The sequence below is a fragment of the Trachemys scripta genome, chromosome 15 (assembly GCF_013100865.1).
Source record: "Trachemys scripta elegans isolate TJP31775 chromosome 15, CAS_Tse_1.0, whole genome shotgun sequence".
Lineage (NCBI taxonomy): Eukaryota > Metazoa > Chordata > Testudines > Emydidae > Trachemys > Trachemys scripta.
The window spans coordinates 20,383,956-20,407,514 of NC_048312.1; the positions used below are offsets into that span (position 1 = coordinate 20,383,956).

Here is a 23,559-nt window from a genome sequence, read left to right on the forward strand (position 1 = left end):
TCGGTTTTGGGATCCATTTTATTTAATCTATTTATAACTGACCTCGGAACCGATTGCAGGAGTGGGCTGATAAAGTTTGCGGATGATACGAAGGTGGGAGGCGTTGTAAATTCGGAGGAGGATAGGGATATCCTGCAGGGAGACTTGAACGAGCTTGTGAATTGGAGTATCAGGAATAGGATGAAATTTAATAGTAAAAAGTGTAAGGTGATGCATTTGGGGATGACTAATAAAAATTTTAGTTACAAGATGGGGACGCATTGGTTAGAAGTAACGGAAGAGGAGAAGGACCTAGGGGTCCTAGTAGACCGCAGGATGACTATGAGTCGACAATGCGACGTGGCGGTGAAAAAAGCCAATGCTGTCTTGGGATGCATTAGGCGAGGTATATCTAGTAGGGATAAGGAGGTCCTGCTTCCGTTGTACAAGGCGCTGGTGAGACCTCATTTGGAGTACTGTGTGCAGTTCTGGTCTCCCATGTTTAAAAAAGATGAACTCAAACTGGAACGGGTGCAGAGAAGGGCCACTAGGATGATCAGAGGAATGGAAAACCTGTCGTATGAAAAGAGACTAGAGGAGCTTGGGTTGTTTAGTCTGACAAAGCGAAGGCTGAGGGGGGATATGATTGCTATCTTTAAATATATTAGAGGGATTAATACGAGGGAGGGAGAAGAATTATTCCAGCTTAGTACTAATGTGGATACGAGAACGAATGGATATAAACTGGCCGTGGGGAGGTTCAGGCTTGAAATTAGACGAAGGTTTCTGACCGTCAGAGGGGTGAAATATTGGAACGGCCTTCCGAGGGAAACGGTGGGGGCGACGGACCTGTCTGGTTTTAAGATTAAGTTAGATAAATTTATGGAGGGAATGGTTTAATGGTAAAACATAGTAGTCAAGGAAAACCAAGAAATGGTAGGTAAATTGTATAATGGCTGACAGGGGTCAGGCTGGAGACTCTTGCCTATATGCTCGGGGTCTTACTGATCGCCATATTTGGGGTCGGGAAGGAATTTTCCTCCAGGGCAGATTGGCTGAGCCTCTGGAGGTTTTTCGCCTTCCTCCGCAGCATGGGGCAGGGATCTCTAGCAGGAGGGTTTCTGCCGATTGAAGTCACCTAAAACAGGATTGGGGACTTCAACAGCAGAGTCCAGGGAAGGGGTAGGGACGGTTTTATGGCCTGCAGCATGCAGGGGGTCAGACCAGATGATCATAATGGTCCCTTCTGACCTTAAAGTCTATGAGTCTATGAGACATGTTGCAAGAGACCATTCAGGATGATGTGCACCTCTGCAATCGCTGGACAAAGAAGTGTTAAGGGGTTACATACTGTTGTAATGAGACACAAGACCAGCCTCTCAGTCTAACAGCTTGTTTACACTACCTCTTTTTACAGTCATCATTTACACCGCTCAGGGGTGTGATGTGATGCTCTCCTCTAGGGTTGCCAACCCTTCAAGACTGTCCTGGAGTCTCCAGGAATTAAAGATTAATCTTTAATTAAAAGATTGTTACGTGACAAAACCTCCAGGAACGGGACCAACCAAAGTTGGCAAATCTATCTCCCGCCGAGATAGCTTCCACTTCTCTAGGGGACTGGGGTAAAAAAAATCTGTCTGGCGATTGGTGCTGCTTTGAGCAGGGGGTTGGACTAGATACCTCCTGAGGTCCCTTCCAACCCTGACAGTCTATGATTGGGCTGGAGCAATTACCTCCAGGGGAGAGCACGCTCGTGCCACATAGTGTGTCTTTACCAGGCGTGGCAGCTGGGCCGATGTGGGGCGGTAGTGAAGACAGGCGCTCAAGAGTCCCTGACTTCAGTGCCCGAGTTTTAGGAATTGAAGCTGCCAGGCTCATGTGACAGGAGCTGAGCCAGCAGACGAGCTGTAGCCGCTGACCCAGAGCCCCCTTTGCAGGTGACTGTACCTGTTCCGCCACGGGCGTGTCTGTGGGCAGGGGGATTTGATTCTGAACCAGCCCCACGCGAACAACACGGGGCTGCCTCAGCTGCTCGGGCGCAGCGCCAAATCCACAGCCCTGCAGCTCAAACGCCCTCTGGCTCGCGGCCGACAGCGCCGCAGCCGGCAAGGCAAGTGTTCTGAAACGGCAAAAGCGCGGAATCAACGGCGCGCGCGGGACAGCGCGCGCCTCCCCCCACCCCCGCAGGCAGCCCGCGCGCCTCCCCCCACCCCCGCAGGCAGCCCGCGCGCCGCGCGCCTGCCAACCGCCAGGGCGGCCAACAGCAGCTGGACACGGCAAGGGCGCCGCGCCTCGGGCGAACCTGCGCCCCAAAGGCCTCCAGCAATGGCCACGCCCCCTAAGCTGGGTTACCCCCAAAGGCCGCCCGAGCTAAGGCGCCCCCCACAGCAACGCCCGCGCAGGGGCTGCTGGGAGCTGTAGTCCTCCCGCACCTGCTCAGGTTCCCGTAGAGGATCCGCTTCACTTCGCCGAGCTCCTCGGGGGGGAGGTGCCGCTCCAGGCATTTCTCCAGCGAATCTAGACCCCCCGCCATGGCGGCGCCGAGGACGAGCGAGGCAGCGGGGGCCGGCAGCTGAGCGGACTGCACGGGAGAAAGTGGACATAGGGAGTTACCTGTAGGGGGCTGGGTGGGGGCCGGGGTTGGACCCGGAAGGGGCGGGGATGGGGGGGTCAGAGCCAGGTCCCGCACCGGGGGGGTAGCAGCAGCCAGGGGCTCCGGCCGCGCTTTAAAGGTCCCAGGGCTCGGCCGCCGCTACTGCCCCGGCCCCTTTAAACCGCTGCCGCTACCCCAGCCCTGCTTCTACCGCCCCAGCCCTTTAAATAGCCCCCGGGGCCTTGGGGTAGCGGCGGCTATTTAAAGGGCCCAGGGCAGTAGAGGCAGCGGGAGCCCGGCCCTTTGCATTACCCCGGAGCGCCGCTGCCGCTCCCCCAGGGCTCCAGCAGTGGGGCTCTGGCGGCAATTTAAAGGGCCTGGGACTCCAGCCGCTGCTGGGAGCCCCAGGCCCTTTAAATTGCCGCCTCGCCGTACCGGGGCGCACCAGCTTACCTTCACCTCTGAGGCTAAGTGACCGTTACACCCCCCTGGCGGCCAGCCCGGACACGCCCCCCCAAATGGGACCCTTGGACCGTGAGACACGCCCCCGCCTCTTCCCCTCAGAGGGGCCTGCTGTGGGGTTGGACGTGTGAGGCCTGGTGAGGTCACAGGACGTTCGCTCACTGGCTGCAGCCTGAGCAGGAGCAGTGCCAGCTTGGCCCCCAGGGCCCCGCCAACCTGCCACTCACGCACCCTAGGGGTAGCACCACCCAGGGACAACTAACTTTTTTGCTGCCCCCTGAGCCCCCCACCGAGTGCCGCGCCGCCCCTCCGCCGAGCGCCGCCGGAGGCCGCTCCCCCCCGCCGAGCCCTGTGCCACCCCCCCGCAGAGTGTTGCGCCATGCCGCGCTCCCCCCGCCGCCCCTTACCAGGTGCCGCCCCAAGCATGTGCTTGGGTGCCTGGAGTCGGCCCTGGCACCACCATAGGGGTGGGGTGGGGGCACCATCCATCTCCATGGCCTGTGCACCCCTTTGTGGCCACCCACCAAGGGCTGGTTGGGATGTGCCCCTCTGGTCTAGCCTGTCGCTGAATAGAAAGCAGCCTGTGCTGGATTAGAACCGGCCCCCAACGCTGAACGGTTGCATCTCCTACTAACCCCCTGGAGCTGTGCAGGCCCTCCACTTACCCCCTGTTCCTGTTAGAATCACTAAGGGGCGATAAACATCCTGGGCATGGCAGGGGCTGTCTAAAAGATCTGCTCTAGGCACTATTGTGGGGGAAGTTCTATAGCCCGGATTATACAGGAGGTCAGACAAGATGGTCACAAAAGTCCCATCTGACCCCCACAGCCTCTAATCCCTGGCTAACCTAGAACCAGCACACGGGCATAACATACACTTAAGAACTTTTAAGATGCCCAGTAAGCAAAGCCACAGTATGGGCAGGGGAAGAAAAGAGGGAGCATCACAGTTTACACAAAATGTCATGCCTCTCATGATGTGTATCATTTTTAATAGCAAAAAGACACCACACAGCAGCCAGAAACGGTAATGATTAACCTAGTCCTCAACTTGGCTTTGAGCCCCAGGTTATCACTGGAAAATCATCCCAGAGCCAGAGAGAATCAATCTACTACACAAAGGACAGCTCAGACAAAATAAGGAGGCAATGTACCAGCCTCCATTTAAACACCAATCTGGGACAAGGAACAGTGGGTATGAATAAAGGATAGTTCCTTTAGTAAGTACCAAGAGGCCATCCTGTTTAAACCTCATTATTCCCACCAGAGTCAATAACTACTGGCCATGCTTTCTGCTTTGAGGTATTATTGTGAAATGAATTATGTGTAAGCATTTTGTTCCCGTGAGAAGACTGATTACAGAGTCCAGTGACTGTTACAAATGTCTTAATAGATCAAAACTATGACTTTTAGAGTCTTTTCTTTAAGTCTCCTACAAGACATGGTGTGACGAAGTGGGGGATTTTCTTGTTTTTTTCAGGGGTTTGCATGCAGAGGGGGTGGGACTCGGTTTCCCTGGGTGTTACTGGTTTAACGAGGTGATGGGAGAGGGAGTTTGTTGTTACAGAGGCCCAGCGACAGAACTTGGGACCCCAGCCAATGGCCAGGAGAATGGATACCCCAGTGACTGGTGACCTAGTGACCAGGAGGCCCAGCTTGGCTGACACAGCCGGTTCTGGCCAATGGGAGGACAATGGGCTGCAGAGAGAGGACCCCAGTGACCTGACCAGCTGGTTTCAGCCAGTGGGGAACAAAGGATGGCTGAGAGGAGGCCCAGGCGACCCTGTTTACCTAGACAGAAGACAAAGGACAGAGGCGGAGGTTGGGGGCAGGTGATATCGGATGCCCCGTTGGAAAGCAGGAGGTCTCTGGGCTGGAGATGGAGAGAAGGAGAGCCCACCTGGATGTAGGAGCGATTTAGATGTACTGTGCTGAGGGAGGCCAGGCCTGAGGCCCCAGAGAGTTTCCTATGCTGTGTTCAGATGCTCAGTAAACCCTCCTGTTTTACGCTGGATGAGAGTCGCTCCGGTCTAGAGAACAGGATTGCATTATTCCCTCTGGGAGTGGAGGCCCCGGGGTTCCAGAGCGAGTGGACTCCCTGAAGGGGCCCACGGCAAGAGACAGGCATGCTAAAGGCTCAGAGAGGAGCAGTTCCAAGAGGTGGAGGGGCTTAACCCCCAAGAGAGTGGACCCCTGAAAAGGGCTGTCACACTGAAGGGGGTTCCCTTCAGGGACTGTACGGGGCCAAGAGTAGACATGACCTGTGAGTCCGTGACACATGGCAACACACAGCACTTGAAAACCCTGATAATAGCAAATGTTAACTAAGTTAAATATTTGCAAGGGAAGAGTAACTTATATTAACTTCTAATCTAAACAAAAAGAATCCAGGGGTCATCTGCATTTGGAAATGCCAGCCTTTGCAGATCCCCTCATATGCTCTCCTGTGATAGTACCCAGGGTTGTGAGGCACTTCACCACTGCCTGCCCTTAGCACAAAATAGTTTGGTCTGCGCCTGTTATGGGTCTGTGCCCTGAAACCACCAGCCTCTAGCAGCAAAACACTACTTTCCAGGCCTTGCTTTCTCTGTACAGGTAGTGATAGGCACACACCAACCCCTGAATACTCAAAGCATTCTCTGCAGCATCCAGCCCCTTATCCACTGAACACTCACACAATCATCAGGCCTGCTGTTCCCAACGGAACAGTACACTCAAGCTTGTAAGATTCAGTTTAGGACTATTGCTTAGTTAAATTTATTCTTGTTTTCACTATAACTATATTATCATAACAGAGATTCAAGTAATAGTGAGTAAGAATATTGGAAACAAATGGCTACATATAAAGCAAAATCATAACTTGCTTTCTAGAGACTAAACTTAAATAACAGTTTAACCTCTAAAGAAGTTTATCTCACCCAAAGTTCTCTTCAGTATTTTCAACCAAAGCTGGTTGAGACCCCTTTTTCATGAAGCACAACTGCTGTCTTTCTCTTACTTCCTTAGTGAAGGCTGCCTGAGTGTCTTCTCTATTGCCCACATATACTCAGCCAGATCTTTGATCTGTACCACCAGATAAGATTCTCTCCCGCAAGCTGTTTTTCTCTGTTAGTTTCTTTCTGATGTCCCCACAAACCTTTATTTGCATTCAGTTCAGACTAGTGTTGGGAGACCCACTGTGAACAAGACAATACTCCTCACTTAATGTTGTAGTTATGTTCCTGAAAAATGCGACTTTAAGGGAAACAATGTTAAGCAAATCCAATTTCCCCATAAGAATTAATGTAAATAGGGGGGATTAGGTTCCAGGGGAAAAAATGTTTGCCAGACAAAAGGCATTATATACATTTTAAACAAGCAATTTAATACAGGTATAAGTTTTAAACAAGCAGTTTAATACAGGTACAGTACTATAGTTGGGAGGTGCCCCTGCCTTACCCTACACAGGCACAGCCCACTGGCACTGGAGATGAGGCAGGCAAGGAGGCTGAAGGTGCTGTAGGCTAGGAGAAGCACGTTGCGCAGCAGCGGCAGCTTCCCCTACTCTGCAAGCACCAGGGGCAGGGGGCTCAACCCTCAGCCCACCCACTCCCCCCTTCCCCCAAGCCCCCACCCTTGACCTGCCTCTTCTCCCCACCTTGTCCCCCTTTACTTCCCACACTGCATCCTCGCTCCTCCCCCCTCCCTCCCTCCCTTCTAAATGCCGCAAGCCAGCTGATTGCCTGGGGCAGAAGGCAGGGGAGGGAGGGGGAAGCCTGCACGCTGAGTCCTCACTCCTCCCACCTGCCCCCAAAATGCCACAAGCCAGCTGACTGCTGCGGGCAGGAGGCAGGGGAGGGAGGGGGGAGGCACGCCGAGTCCTTGCTCCTCCCCGCTCCCTCCTGCCGGGGCAATCAGCTGGCTTGCGGCGTTTAGTGGGCGGGGGGGGGAGGAGGAGTGAGGACTTGGCGCACAGGCTTCCCCTCCCTCCCCTCCTAGCCTGGGGCAATCAGCTGGCTTGCGGTGTTTAGGAGGGAGGGGGGAGGAGTGAGGACTCGGTGCGCAGGCTCCCCCTCTCTCCTCCCTGGGGCAATCAGCTGGCTTGTGGCATTCGGGAGACGGGGAGGGAGGGGGAGCCTGCGCGCCAAGTCCTCGCTCCTCCCCCCTCCCTCCTGCCCCCTAAACGCCGCAAGCCAGCTGATTGCCGTGGGCAGAAGGCGGGGGAGGAAGGGGAAGGCGCTGATCCATGGGGTCTGCCAGCGGATGGGGGGGGGGGGGCATAGGGAGGCTGCCAGCTATGGAGAAAGCAGGCAGCCGAACAACATAAGAGTGGAGCATTGCACAACTTTAAATGAGCACGTTCCCTAATTGATCAGCAACGTAGCAACGAAACAACGTTAACCAGGACGACTTAAAGTGAGGAGTTACCGTACTCATTTCACATGTAAACAGGTAGATAGATATACAGCTCTTCTCTGACAGGAAACCTGTTTTTCACCTTTGCTGGTGACCAGAGCCGGGATGGACCAGGGCAACCACTCCAGGCTCCATGCTTTGGGGGGCCCTGCGCTTCGGGATGTGGGGTCCAGGGCGGCCTGGGAGTTTAGCAGGGGGCCTGGCGCTGGCAGCAACAAGCAACCCAGCCCCAGCCTGCCCTGCCGGCTCCTGGCTTCGCTCAGGGGAGGAGGCCGAAGCTGGAAAGAGGTGGAATGGGGGCTTGGGGGAAGGGGTGGAATGGGGGGAAGCAGGGGCGGGAAGAGGCGGGACGGGGGCTTGGGGGAAGGGGTGGAGTGGGGGCAGGGCTGGCAGGCTCCCTACCCAGTTCTGCATGTCCCTCCAGCCCCTGGGGGAGGGAAGGCCAGGGGGGCTCCATGTGCTGTCCCTGCCACAAACTCCTGCTCTGCAGCTCCCATTGGCCAGGAACTGCAGCCAATGGGAGCTGCAGAGGCGATGCCTGTGGGCAGCGCACAGAGCTCCCTGGCCCCTCCACCCAGGAGCTGCAGGGACTTGCTGACCACTTTCAGGGAGTCCCCCCCAGGTAAGCACCACCCTGCCCCCCAATCCCCTGCCCCAGCCCTGAGCCCCATCCCACACCCAAACTGCCCCAGCAGCGGCCGGTGCGGCTGGCCCAGGGGCTGCCTGATCTGCTCGGGCAGCCCCGGAGCCAGACGCACCAGCTGCTGCATAAGTCACGGAGAAAGTTACGCAATCCGTGACCTCTGTGACAGACATGCAGCCTTACTTATGTGCAAATTGTAGAGGAGGAAAGGCACTGGTTTGATGTTTGTGTGAGTAGAGGAGGGGGCGTGGAAGTAGGACACAGGAAATTAGTTAACCAATTTTCTAGTCTTTTGGGGAATTTTCAATATTTGTTAATAGTTGGGATGGTCCTATGCTGTGACACAAAAGGTGACAAATACAAATTGCAAATGGAAAAAGGGAACAGTTTGGGAAGGGAGGAACTCCTTTAGTCAGAGGGTAGTTAGCATATTATCTATTTTATCTAAGCCTTCCTACTAGACACATCACCGCAGTTCTACCTGAATATCCAGTGTCATGAGCCTGGAGAATTGGTTTTTGAGGAAATATTTGTTTCCCAGTGTTTCCCAGTGCTTTCCTGCAATGTGATGATAATAATGACTGATATTTATATAGAAGCTTTCATCTGAAGATCCTAAAGTGCTCTACTAGCTGATTTAAAGGCTATATATAAAGAATCACTTCATCCACCTCTTGGGTGGAAGGTGGCAGGTATTTAACAGTGCACAACAACACTGCACAACAGAAAATCAATGTTGTATCCAGCTGAAACTACAGGGGGATTTTTAAGGGATCGACACACAGCTTATTTTCATGTCAATACCTAGCATGGCTGTGAGCTGGGAAAGCATTTCCTAGCTGTGCTATTGCTGGAGCCCATCCTGGGAACAAACTGATTAGGGTCTGGCCTTGTTTTGGGATTGACCAAGTTCTTTTCTGTGCGCGTTGCAAACGATAGAGAACAACATAGCAGCAAGTGTGTTCCGTGTCCAGCTCCTGAATAAGGTCACATAGCTGAACTGTTCTCCAAGTTTCTTTTCTAATCTTAGCATGAACTCACAGTGACTTCTCTTTTGGTGGCTTGTTTGTTTGTAATTTAGCCTTGTTTAAAGTGTACTACGTGTAGGAAATTGACTTCAGAGCAATAAAGTTGAAGCCTCTGAAAAGAATACTTGTGTAGGGAAGAGACCTGAAAAAACAATACATTTCCTGTGTACTAGACTAACCACTCTGCATCAATACAACAAAGGCCTAGGCTGTGTCTACACTGCCACTTTCAGCGCTAAAACTTTAGTCGTTCGGGGGGGAGGAGGGGGGCTTGCGGGGCGAAAAAGCACACCCCGAGCGACAAAAGTTTTAGCGCTGAAAAGCGCCAGTATAGACAGTGCTTTATTGCAGGAGCCGTGCTTGTTCAGGGTGGGTTTTTTATTGCCAGGAGAGCTCTCCCCCGGCGATAAAGCGTGTCGACACAGCACTGATGCAGCTGCGCTGTAACATGGGCCATGTAGACATTCCTAGTCATTGCTACTAAGGGTAATGACAGAACTAGAAGTAGTAATAGGGATGGAGAGAGACCAGACTATTTCTCCGGAACTGTGTACAGATAAAGGAATAGAATGGCCAACATAAATTTCCAAAGCACCAAATATTGAAATTCAGCAGGAAGATAACCTAATAAAGGAATATGATTTCTGCTCCCCCAGATGATGGCAGATCAAATACAGAGAGAACCTGGATCCTAATCTGAACATCCCGACTCAATCCTTTACAAAGATAGATCAGAGTTATGATGCGTGAATCCAGCTCTGAATCCTGACTCAGAACTTCCCCAAAATTCTGAAAGAGGTTTGCATCCAATGTTCTGGATTACCTGGACCATCTAATATTCTGTGAAATAATGGAGCCCTCTGATATGAATGGAGGTTGCTTTGGTAATCAGCTCAGATGGAGATAGTTGACCAAAGGGATAATTTAAAATGGTTGACAACTCCCTCAAAACAAATTCTAAAGGGTGCACACACTTCCTTTCTATCAACGTGATATTTTTACTAAATAGTTGGAATTCAGAGATGCCTGGGACAGGACTGGTCCAGATGTAAATGCCTAGTGATGCCAGGTTCCAGAGTAAAAAACGGGGTACCACCTGGATGCCATGTGTACAGCAAGCAGTTCTTCACCTGCATGCCCCAGTTTGAAATCCCAGTTTGGGCAGACAGCATTCCAGTGCTAAAACTGAAGTCTGATTAAAATGGTCCAGATTCTTTGCTGCAAGATTCTCCTAACAGAAGCTTCCTATAGCTAGGAGTCATCAGCTATGCTTATTATTCCGCACAAGCTCCAGGTTAGTGTCACTAGCATAACCGAGACACTCAGAGCCCTGAGGCACCAAGTGGAATTAGGGGCCAAGCAAACCCAGAAGTCAGGCCGAGGCTGGGAAAAAAAAACAAAGAACTGATTCAAACAATCTTTCCACTGTAACTTAAGTCATAAGCAAAGGGTGAACATGGCTGCAGGTCAGAACCAGCAGACAGGATTGTATTTATAAAGTAGAATCTCTGTCTTCCCTCCTGCATAATTAGTATGTACATTCCTATCTCCCCCAGAAGGCCTGTGTTCCTCCCAAGACTCTGTTGCTTTCTCCTAGCTCACATTTCCTAACAATTTCTCTCACCATCATTTCCCTGAAACAAGCCACAAAGATCGCTCCAAAGAGACTAGAATGCTAACAACTGGCACCCTTGACCCAGCAACACCCTCTTACCTTCCAAAGGGTTATGCTGCTTTTTATTAATATCAGCAAAGGGATTTCACTGCATGTGGGGTCACGTAAGCTCATGCTTAACTTCACCCCTGCTTTCTATGTTATGGTGCCATTGCCCTTTTCACCTGAAAAAAATAAAGTATTGTGCTGCAATGTGGAATGTGCCACTGAAATGGATTTTGATAGCAGATATGCTGGCAGGATCCACTCCTTCTAATGCAGCTATGAAAAAAATCCCTCACACGGTATTTCTGAGCATAGTAATTCCATATGTTTAAAAAGAGATGGTGGGCAGGCAGCAAATGAGCAAAGTTAAAAATCAGAGGTATGACAGCTATAAAATAACATGGGGAGGAGAAAAGGATTAGCTGTATTAGATTAGTCAAAGTGTAACTAATACTAACTAGCTTCTTTCCTGCCCCTCCTTGGTTCACAAACCAATCTAGGGGACTTATGTGGGGCAGTTGTGGTGTGGGAAGATTCCCTTTAGCTCTGGTTTTAAACTGTCCCCTTTACAACATGGCTTCTTGTTGATTATATGGATTTTTTTATACAGTACAGTTGAATGGGTCTCTTTCTAATTCTGTTTTATTCAAATGTGAGAAGTATTTGTGTCAGATTTAGAGATGGGCCCAACTTGGGGCAGGGCCAAAATTGGGTTTATGGTGGTGGTTTCAAAATCTAAACCCAGATCAGAATTTTTCAGATATCCCTTATCTTTATAATGGACCACAGTAAAGCCCGAGATTCGATCACTCCTGGGTTGGGGGAAGCCCTGTATATCAGAAACCTGACATAGTTGGCTTTATCCCATCTACTTGGTCTCCTGCCAGAGTAGGCGGCATGTTGGAGATCAGAAGAGGAGTGGCTGAATCCCCTTAGAAACGGTTACTGTTGGCATAAAAATTGGGATGTTCTAAAGCATGCCAAGGACCAAACCAACTCCCAGCCAGCCCCTGGATTGGGAAGTGAAAAGAGACTTCAAGCCATCTTCCTCTCTTCCACAGGCCCTGCAGATTAGCCAGGTGTCAGAATCCTACCCACAGTCTTCATAGTGGGTAGTGGGCCCCAGTTTGTGCCACTCTAGCTTCTGAGGGGTCCTTCTGTACCAGGGCCAGCTCCAGGCACCAGCGTAGCAAGCAGGTGCCTGGAGCGGCCAATGAAGAGGGGGGTAGCATTTCGGCGACAATTTGGCAGCGGGGCCGTCACTCCCTCTCGGAGCGATGGACCTGCCGCCGAATTGCCACCGATCGTGATCGCAGCTTTTTTTTTTTTTTTTTTTGCTGCTTGGGGGGGCAAAAATGCTAGAGCCGGCCCTGTTCTGTACACTGCATTGGCTTGTCTCTATCTAGAAAAACATTTCTGTTTAACTGGAGTGAGAGGTTCCATGGGATAGCGGTCTAAGCACCCGATTGGAGCCAGAAACTAGTTGTAATTGCCGTTCTCACATTGACTCGCTGTGTGACCTGGGTTTGGTCACAAGTTCTATTTCAGTTTCCCCATCAATAAAATGGGGCTAATATTACAGTCCACAGGGGTTCTATGACAATTAATTAGCTCATGTTTGTAAAGCACTGTGAAGATGAGGAATGCTAGTAATTATTTATCTGCTGCAGCATTGTGCGTGTTTAGCACTCAGGATAAAAGTTCTTTTCTTCTGTACTTAACCCAAATATTTAGAGAGAACAGTTTTCAGCTGGCTAAAGCCACATGGAAAATATTTTACAAGCTGATGTTTTCAGCAATGTAGCCACCAGCAGAGGGCTCTCAAATACCCATTTCAATTAACTGCAATTTCACATTCAGTTGAGCAGAGTTTAGAAAGCTGCTTTCAGTAACATGGGTGCTCGCTTCTTTTTAACATCCTCCATGAGTGAGAAAGACCAAGACGTTCAAGTCCCGGGGTTATCCTGTATACTATTGACCTTTCTGGAGATGGTCAGTAGCCAATATAAACTGTGAGTTTGATTCCCCAGCCCTCACTTGCTCTTCAGTTCTATGGTGCAATGCTGAGCATATGGCTGCATATATTTGTTGAGTAGTAATTAGAAACGAAGGGTCAAATCTATCTACATTACTATTAGACAAAAGGGTTTGGGGATTTCCTCCTGTGCTCTCCACTCCCATTCTCCATCCAGCTCAGCAGCCCATCAGAATCCCTGCCTGTGTTATTTCTTCCTCCAAAAGGGTGTCAGTGATCTGCTGCAGGCACCCTGAGCTCTTAAATGTGGCCCGAATCCTGTGATGCTGCAAAGGAAATTAGAGGTAGCCCGCAATCCCAGCTGTTTTTCTGTCATTTTCTCATTGCTCAGTTCAAGGGGGAAGCTCTTGTTTGATCTCTAGTCTACACCTCTGCTGGCAAGATTGTCAATGGGCATACGGCATGGAACTGCTCAAAGGAGAATGCCGACTTTCACTGTTACTTGCAGGGCTTTGGATTGAAGCCCGGAGCTGGAGCACGGAGCAGCTCCGGAGCAGTGGAGCTGCAGGTTTTTGCCTGGAGCTGGAGCAGAGCCGGAGCACAGCTCCAAAGCCCTGGTTACTTGTTATTACTGCGATTAGATCATAGTATAACAGAGTGTGGTGGTCTAACAAGATAAACCGCAGGACCCACTGAATTCTGAAGATTCTCCACATCCCATGGCAACCATTTGGACCATGGTATATGGCAACCATGGAATTTTGAGTTAGCCCGAGAACCATTCTGGGGAGCTTCTGTGTTACTTCTGTGAAGAGGAACTGTCAGCTCAAGCAGAGACTCTGGAGCTGTGGGGGATCTTTACATCTAATCTATAGGCATTTCTAAGGCACTACACCAGCACCAGTTCTATTTTAACTCCATCCCACATATTAAACATGCTGTATTGGATTTGGATTTGGGTGGGAGGACTACGTTTAATATCAACTGTCTCCAACATGGCAACACTGCCTCCTCAATCACCAGGCTGAACTGAGTACCCTCTGCATGACATCTGGGCTACCGTGGCACTGCAGCAGCATCCAACCGGGTTGCAGTTGCAACATTAGACGCCTTATCCATAATCAAATCATGGACTATGTTAATCTCATTAGCCTCTGATCTTCCACTGAACAGCATGAAATGGAGAGCAGGGTCTTTATCAGCTGACACCCAGAACTGTTGAGAAGACACTTCAGCTGTGACCAAAGGAATCAGTAACAAAATATCTTGGGCCTGTTCAACTCCCAAAGAACACTGTGTTCCTACTCCTACCTCCAACTGGAACTGACAGAGTCAAACTGTAGTAACTAGTCCCCCTTGAACTTTTATATCCCCAAGCCACAGCAGCGTCACTCAACCCTCTCAGATACGGTAAGGTGTCCAGTAAAAGGTCTCAGTACTACAAATGGGTTCTCAGGTGTAGACCTCCATGGCAGATTGCATGGACCTGCAGGAAGATGCAACATTTTGCGGACTCCTCTCAATCACCTAGATGAAAAAACCTCCCCAGAGTCATCCACTCTCAACTGTTCAACTCTCACGAATCTCTCAAACTCCATGGAGTTGAGGTCCAAAACTGCAGGAGCCCTGACTCCTAATTTTCTGTCTATTACTACTAGACCATACCTTCTCTCTTACGTTAGGAGACGTGGAAGAAACACTGAGCGTGATAGCTTTTTTAAAAGCAATTCTCATGTGAGGGATGTTCGCTAACCCCAGTGAGGTTTTCCTTTGGCTTCTCAAGGCTAATATTGCTGGCTCCACAGTAACGCATGGAATTGAACAGACGGACTGAATTCTGAAAACAAACAGTAGTCACCTAAGCTTGACATTGTAAATGATGCTTATTGAATCCATGTCCCGATGAAAAGGCTAGGGGCTGGCAACATGGTACAAGGAAGACAAAATAGAAGCTTAATTAACTTAACAGGAAAGCAAAAAGCTTTTAGATAAAAAGGAGAGGGCCAATTCTCAGCCAAGAGTTTAGAGGGTTCTCAGACCTTCCCAGGCCAAACAGTAACGTGTGTGTAAAGCTGACTTCCTTCCAGCTCTCTTAGTGACAGAAATAACTTCAACAGAGTGAATTCCATCAACTTATCTTTTACCCAAAGCCGGTTCCTCAAATGAAAGCTGCACATGCTGCTAAATTGAATGGTAAACGAGGAACAGGAAAGGAAACTCCATTTGTGAAAGCGTGACACTCTCCCCACGCTTCTGCCCCAGCACATGAGAACGGCTGCCAAGACATGAGCTAACCAGGGGGAAGTGAGACCCAGGGGAATGAGCCTATAGCCAACAAGCAGTGTGGAAAGGAGAAAAGGGTGAGAATGGCTTCTCTGTGGTCCTGGGCTGGGACATGTTGGCATCTTATATCATTGGCTTTTTCGTTAATTTCTTGTCATTGTTCCAGATTGTGGTCTCAACTACAGAGGTGTAAATTTAGAGTTATTTAATATGTATGCCATGCAGCTGAGATTGGAATCTGGCCAGTTAGAGCAGTAAGATAAAAACAGTTACAGTCACCACCCAGGAGCCAGCATGTTATCTGAAGGAACCATACATGGGGCCCTGGGCTGATAAAACCATGAGAGACACATATTGCCCAGAGGGTAAAGCATTCAGACACTAGCTGTATCTATGTGGCCTCCGTGACCTAAGCTTTCATTTAAAGAGAAAAGTTTCTAGCCCTCAGGGTTCCAAAGACAACCTTCCAAATGTGACCCAAGTGTAACTAATGCAGTGTTGTCCATCTGAGTCAGTAGACAGCCTAAAACAAATCCTCTGGGAGGAGTGAATTCCCCAACCCAGAAATCTCACCAGGGTGCGAACTCTAAAAGCTGATGATGACTCTTTCAAATGCCAGCATTAATGGCTTCATTTTTGGAAGGAGGCCTATGGGGGCAGGAACTGGAACTAGCTGCAGAGGGGAAAAAAGAGGAGACACAAAAAGATGAAGGGAAATAGAAGCACAGAAAGGAGAATGGGGACAGAGAGAAACAAAAGCCAGAGATCCTCCTCTTTAGGCCCAGGGCTATTTTCAAATGATACTTAAGGTGCCAGTAAGGTTCTGAACAAACGATTAAGGATGATAATAACTAAAGGTTTAGTTGCTAACTAGATTCTACCCTTGATCTTTGTGCAGCCCTCCCATTGCCATCAGTGGGAATTCTGTTGTGGGTTCAGAGGGGAAAATAGCCCTAAATTTATAGCCTGCTGCTGAGGTCATCATTAAAGATGGAATTTGGTCTTCTCCACAGAATGAGTTTGACATCCCTGATATGGCTGAATAGAATGGGTTTTGTTCTTTATATACAAATCACACACACACACACACTCACACACCCATGCACTGTGCTGCTTCCTGAAACATATAAATTTGTTTTCCTTTGGTTATTTATGGTTGTAGCCACCAGCTGGCCTGTCTCAATGCTGAAATGCTCTGCATATTATTCCATTATCCCATTAGGTTGAACATGTCCTTCCTCCCTCAAGAGCTGTTAAGACATCAATCGTACTGGAGATAGACAGCCCTAGTCACAGGCAAAGGAAGCCGTGCATCCAACAGGCACTGCCACCCCTTCCCCTTCTCCTGGGGGAAGATCCTCTGCCTGTAGACAACCAGCTGGGTGATCTTGTATCTCAAGGTGCACAGGTGACTTCTCACTCCATGCAATGTCTTGTGCTCGGGCCTTAAGAGGCGATACTCTGGTCATTCGATGCCAGGCTCCCTGACTAAGTAGGTCACATTTATGTTATTTCTCATGTATGTATAAAATCTTATGAATAATACTAGTTGGCTCGAAGCCTCTGGAAGAACATTTCCTGCTGCTTTATCTTTTCAGATGGCCATTTGCTAACGCTGCATTATTTCAAGGTCTCGCCCTATCCCTCCCATCAGGATTGGAAACTATATTCCAGAACTGCCGCCTTGATTGCACAGAATCTTGGGAAATGGCCCTTACTCAGGGCAATGACTTTTAAATTGGGGTAATGGTCACCTTTATTTTCCCTCTGAACCCACACTGTCCCCCTGGGTGGTGTGAGAGAGAACATTCCTGGCTGGCTTCCCTGACCCTGAAGCTGGGCTTGACAGATCACTTCTTGTTTGTGGAATTCTCTTTGCCCCTGCACTAAATGACAATGATGCAGCTGGAGTCAGCAGAGATCAATCAGACAAAGCCACTTAAAACTCATAAGTGGGTCTGTCCACCTAGCCACACTTCCCTATCCTACCTTCCACATTAGGGAACTGGCAGTTGACCATGTCTCCACCCACAAACACATTGATATTAAATTAAACTTCTCCTGGCCCCAGCATAATGAGAACTAGCAGCATCAGCTCAGCTCCAGCCACTGAGCAACATAAATCATCTTCCTGATGCTCCCGTGAAGCCAGTCTGGGCTCGGAGGCGGGGGTGGGGGGAGCCTTCTTCTGACATAATTAGAATCATTGAAGGAAAAAAACAACCCCTCTCCACACAAGCCCAGTTCTCCCACCTCACCCCAACACATCACTTCACTGGCAGAGCACCATCTGATGCTCAGAGCCAGGGGGTGGGGGTGGAGAAGCAAGACACATGCAGACACATGGCTTCTGCCAGGAGGACCAAGAGGCTGGAATGTCCCAAGAGGACCGAGCTGCTGATCTCTGCTGCTGGACTCACTCCAGCTGGAATTTTTCATGGCCCTGACAGGCAGGAGATCGCATGGTTCCCCCAGAGAGTGGGATGTGATGGGTAAAAGTTAACAAACGTGCATCTAACGGGTGAGCGTGGGAAGTTAATGAATTAGCAGAAACCAGTGGCAAGGGAAAGAGTTTACTATTGGCAGCTCCTAGTGCAGGAATAGTAGTGGAGAGAGAGGCTAAAGGATTATCATTTACAGATGATCCCGTAGCTGGCTGTATCTGCAAATCCAGCTTTGGAACAGCCAAGATGTTTTACACTGAGTAACCGCTGCCCACAAGCAACAATTCCTAAGAGAGCCAGTCAGCAATGTTGGTGTCCTTGTCATTAGGGGATGCCAGAATGCATCTCACAGTGCTCTGCAACTCGGCTCGTGCCCAACCTCAGTTCTTATACACAGGGTACTATTTTTCCTCTCCATCGCTGTTCAGCTCCCTTCATTACTGTACATCCAGATACAGGCCTTGGGAAGAAAATTATAACAACTATAATCCACCCACCTATTTGCAGTGTTCATTCACCCCCTTCATGTTTTGACATGGGCCCACATTTTCTAGTCTTCTGTAGAATATTTTTCATAACAAAGGGCTGGTCAATACTAGAAAATTACATCGTGTTGATCATGAGGAACTTTGGCAATTAAAATAAGGTGAAATATGATGTGGCCCTCAGTTTAGACAGGAACTGTCATATTTAACATCATGTCAGCTTGTCATGGTTAACCCTATTGTCTTAGTCTATTCTGAGTGTTTAACAGAGTTCCTCAAGATTGCTTTCTAACACAATTGAATTTTCCAGTGTAAAAAGCCCTCTATGGTAGTAATCTCAAAAAACTATACAGAATAGGGTTTTTTTTGCCTGTGTCCTACCCTGGCTTGAAGCAAAAAAGTCTTATAGCATTGAAAGGGGCGAATTCCTGGCTAAGGGTATAAAAAGCACATTTCTAGCCCTGATGAATCACAAGCTGTCAGACTTTGAATTAGTGGACCAAGACTGAAAATTGCCCATCCTGCACTGCAGCCCTATGCAATGTTTTAGATAAGGGAGAGAAGTAGAGATGGGGGTAGAAATTCACTGCTGGGAGAGAAAGAAGGAACCCTTTAATTCATTTTAAAATAGCATCTGTTGGAATCTGGTTAGAGAGTTTTGGAATGTTAGAATAAATTCCAGGGGAGATGGACTAGAGGTCAGTGCCTAGGGGAGGAAGTCAAAGGTGCCTGTAAATGCTGTGTACCACGTGGCAGTGTAATTCATCACAACTGTCGGCACCATGTACGTGAATATACTGTGTGTACACAGTTTACTGACTGCATCAAACACATTGACTTTTTATGTAGTATTCAGCCTTGGGGGCGGGGGACACGTTTTTTTTAAATCCAATGGTAAATATACCCACATGTTTCAGAGTAGCAGCCGTGTCAGTCTGTATCTGCAAAAAGAACAGGAGTACTTGTGGCACCTTAACGAGACCCGATATATCGATCCCCGATAAATCGATCGCTACCCGCCGATATGGCGGGTAGTCTGGACGTACCCTAAGGTGCCACAAGTACTCCTGTTCTTTATACCCACATGGCCTTTCTACAGGATCTCTCTATTTGTCAAAGCTGCAGCTCATGCATCCTCAGGATGTCAGAGCCTCTCAGTGTTGGGCTTCTGACGCATTCGAAGCCCATGAAATCCTCCTGGCAGAGCAATTCAGGGGAGAGGACAGTGATGGATATACAAGTTCTTTAAAGGTGGGATTTTCAAAAGGGCTCACTGTTGGCCTAACTCTGCTCCCATTGAAATCAACGCATGTTTTACTATGGTCTTCAGTGGGACCCGAGTTAGGCCAAGGATGAGCCCTTTTGATAACCCCACCCTTAGTCCCTTCATTGGCTCCCTTTCTTCCAGTGCATCAAACACAAACTTCTTGTCCAGACTTTCAATGCCCTCCACAGTTTAGCCCTGCCCTATCTTCCCATCCCACCGCAAGGCTAACTCCTGCCTTTGCTCTGCCAGCTTCAAATCACTTCTTTGGCTACTTCACCCACAAGCCCCTTTGTATTTGCTCCCACATTCCCAGTCAAAATCCACAAAGCCACCACCTTATCTTCCCCCAAATCCCTCCTCAGAGCTCACACCTTCCGTAATGCATACAGGGAATTACTGCTCCTGACTGGGTACAAACTGTACACCACTAGTCTGGGCTAAAACATCCCAGCACTTGTTACTCGTGCTCCCCCATCCCTCCTCCTGCTTGTCTATCTCAGCGACCATGTCTGGTCTCTATACTGTAAGCTCTTTTACTCTGTGTTTATGGCACACCTGGCACTATGGGAACCGAGACAGTTGAGGCCTTGAGGTACTACCACAATACAAGTGTTTAATACATTTCCTTACCTTCTTACACATACAGTTGGATTAACCAGTAAAGACTCTCTCCCTTTATTAGTTCAGCAACAATCCGCCACATGAAAGAACCCAGGGCATTTTTCTCAGACCCATTTACAGGACTGGAATCTGGCGTTTTCTATTTACGTATTGGGCTGTTCTGCAATGACACCTTATTGTCCAGTCCATGACAAAAGATGGGGAAAGGCACTGAAAACCATCCAGTGCCAGACCTATTAGGGTGATTTACCCTATTTAATGATCAGCCCTTTGGGTCTCTTGAGCCTCCAGGTAAAAATAGCACAACCTGTGCATGTTGTGACATGTTAGCAACTCTACTGAGGTGAAGAAAATGGCACCTTTATGAGCTGCAAGGTAAGTGAGATGAGTCACAGCAGGTGTCAGGAAGCTGTAGAGAAGGCCCTTGTGATCTCAGAGCTACTTAGATTGCAGAGGCCCAGCCTAAGTGAGAGAGTTTTGAATGTGTTCTAGGAGAGATTGGAAACTTCTCACTGATCATGCCCCAGAGTCCGGCCTTACCAGAGAAAGATCTGGAAAAACTGCCCACGACTGAGACCAGAATGAAAGAGGAAGCTCTCACTGAGGTAGCTGCATGTTTACCTTGCCACTTCCCTCCTTGGGAGAAAGGACGCACTGGCCTTCCCAAGGCAAAGGAGGAGAACGGCTCATCCCTTAGGATATCGTAAGTGCCACCGGGAGAGGCTGACCACTTGAATTAGAGGGAACATTTTCAAAATTTTCAGTTAAACTCAGACAAGTGAGGCCACAATGACTGGCTAGGAATCTCAAAGGGCCCAATGTTCAGAGTAAAGTGGGGGCATTAGGTTTTCAAAAGTGCCTATGTCAATGGGATTTGTGCTCCTAAATCACGTAGGAACTTTTGAAAATCCCCCACAGAAAAAGCCAGGGCAGGTTCAGACAGCTCTTTTCCACTGTTCCTGACAATGCACATCAAACAGGCACATCAAAGCAGTGGCAGACTCACTGCTGCTGATGGAGGGATGGTTGGTAAGTGTCCAAATGAGAGTGCCCTCCAGCGAGTTAAGAGTCTGTTTCATGGCTCTGTTTACAGAAGGAAAAGATTCCTAAAGATAACTATTAAAATAAGAGTCAGGACCAGGGGACTGCAGCTGTGTGCAGACCAGTAGTTCTCCTCCTTCAGGACTCAGAGAGAAGCAGGCTGAGCCCAGGAAGGTCTGGGCTGGAGGGTTCCTGGTGGCAGGTGTTGGTCAGAGAGAATGTTCCACTAACACCACTCTTGACCTTTTGTGAAATCCTATTTCTAGCTAAAGGAGCCCTGCCAAAAGGACATGGAATTTGCCCTCACTGAACAGACGCATAGTTCTCTAGCCTGGCATTCTGACTCCGGCACCACATGTTGTACTGGAGGCTTCAGAGAAAGGAGCTAACGGTGGTTTTAAACTGTTTGGAAATAAGGCATTAAACAGAGGAACCTGCACAGGAGTGATGAGCTGATCTTCCCCTGACGCAGGTCCCCCCCACAACCAACTTTTTGACCATGATTCACGTTCCTCTGAAAAAAGAAGCCTCGGGGTTTTAAATACACAAACTCTACTTGGGCTGGATTTTGTGCATGTTTTATCTTCTGTGCACTAGTGTGTGTGTCTTAGTCTATACAAGTATGATCTGGGGCGTGTTTGTGTGTGTGCTATAGATTCTTCACAGGTCAAACCCAACTGGGTTTGTAAGAAGAAAAATGAATTTGTTAAACATTTATATTGTGGTAGCACCTAGAGGCCTCATGGGAGTAAGTCCCATTCCTGTCTCGTGTTCCTGATCACTCATGTTCAGGGTAAAATTTTCAAACAAGGTTCCATTGATGCTGTCATGTGCTGATGGGACAGGCACAGCTGTGGTGTGAGCAGCTGGAAGGGAAGGCAGAGATGACAACTGGCAAAAAATCCTGAAGGAGTAAGTGAGAATGATGCTGTGGAGAGGAGAGGGCATGGCGGCAGGCATGTAAAAAAGAAACTTGTAAGCAGCGACTGATGAGCTATAAAAAGTGTCAGAGGAGAAGATCTTCTGGGTATAAGTCCCGGGAGGAATGCAAGAAAGATGGGGGTCAGAGGGGAAGGTAACAAGGAAGTGGAATGGACAGGAGAGCAGACCTGTGAATGCAGAGAATATGGGTGGGATGTTGAGGACTATGAGACCTTGTACATTAAAGAGTTAACAGGAACACAACTATCATTGCTGTGCTTAAAGCACAAGAGTGAGAATCAGGCGCTCTGGGTTCTATGTCCATCTCTGCCACAACGGGGGGGTAGTTCTCTCTCCTGCGGGCATCAGCAAGCTTTAGTTGCTATCTGTAAAACACACTGAGCTCTTTGGACGGAAGGCGCCATTCTAGTACAAAGCAAACGGTGGTAACCAAGTCAAACCGTGACATTTGACCTCAGCTGGGATGAATTAGGAAGCTCAAAGCACAAAAAGGAGCACTGAACAAGTAGAAATGTACCCAGACCAGTCTGACTCAAAGATGACATCCTCCGTGTCTGTGCTCTCTGTTCTCACTCTCCCTGCTTTCCATTCAGGTCCATCTGTGACCCCGTTTCTCTCCAGTCAGGTCTCTTGTCTCTCCACTGGCAGTAGAGGGGAACAGCATGGGAGGGGAAGTTGCAGGCCCCCTGATCCAGCCCTAAGTACGCACACTCACAGCAAACATGCTACTAAGTCTGCAGGTAAAACCAGGCATCTTCCCACCCTGCTCCCACTACGATCCTTAAGAAAAGCAGCTGTGGGGTCGGCTCACATGTCCAGGTGTGCAGGCTCCAGCAGCACCCAGCTAGTTCAAGCTCTGCTCAGCCCAGCCTTGGGCTACCTCCACAGACACCCTCACCTCCCGTAGCTTTCTGGGAAGTGGGAGAATGGGGAGGGGGAAGAGGACAAAAGGCGGCAAAACACAATGTAAACAGGGGAAAGAAGAAGAAGAAAAGAAAGAAAAACAGAAAAAACAAGAGAGAAAAGGACAGGAAAAAAGAGTGACAGCAGCCACTGTCAGGATCTGGTATAAGGGGACAACACACACCTGTCCACCAATTGATGCCAAAATTTAGTTCTCTATCCCCTTCTCCCCTTTATGCAGATCCATCCAGCTCTCTACTTTCCCTGCCATCCCCTCCCTGCCTTCACATTCAATTACCTTCAGGAACATTTGCTACAGGAAGATGCTCAGAATGTATCAAATTAACGCATTATGAAAATACAGTCAGGAAATGTCCATCTGATCCTTATTCAGTTAACGGGAGATGACAGAGTGTGGATGCCAAGCTAGAGGCAGGGGACACTGTTCTACCTAGACATATGCTTTCTGGGCCACGGTGTCATCTCGTCTTCCAAATGCTGCTGCTGCCATTGCCAATCTCCATCACCTCTTTCTGCTTTCACCCTTGTTTATACTCTCAGAGAGGGGATAGGAGGGAGATAAGAGACAGTGAAAGTACCCCTCCCTATTACTCTTAAAGAATATGCTTGTTCTTGGCTACTTTAAGTCTGTATTTGGTGGCCACGTGACAAGGCCAGCATAGACCAATGACATTTTTTTCTCCAGAGTAGCTACACATGGCCTGTGGCTCCTATTACATCCCTTTCCTTTCCGGGATGGTTTCATAGCAACTCCTTCCTTTGCTGACACTTTTCTACTATCTGAGACCTTACTGGGATCCCAAGGAGAAAGACCAAAA

At 49.0% G+C, this 23,559-nt stretch overlaps 1 protein-coding gene across 3 annotated transcripts in view; it reads right to left on the reverse strand.

Annotated features, from left to right (window-relative positions):
- UPB1 (beta-ureidopropionase 1) overlaps nt 1–3,135 on the reverse strand; it is a 40,855-nt gene extending 37,720 nt beyond the window's left edge. Inside the window, exons 1-3 of one of the 3 annotated variants that reach the window (XM_034791373.1) lie at nt 3,026–3,135; nt 2,412–2,560; nt 1,927–2,098 (exon numbers count right to left, since the gene is read on the reverse strand). In XM_034791373.1, coding sequence (XP_034647264.1) covers nt 1,927–2,098; nt 2,412–2,512 — 273 coding nt within the window. In that variant the 5' untranslated portion in view covers nt 2,513–2,560; nt 3,026–3,135. Of the gene's footprint in view, nt 1–1,926; nt 2,099–2,411; nt 2,745–2,884; nt 2,933–3,025 lie in introns of those variants that run through there. The other 2 variants (XM_034791374.1, XM_034791375.1) reach the window with 2 other exon arrangements.
- Nucleotides 3,136–23,559: the final 20,424 nt, after the last annotated feature.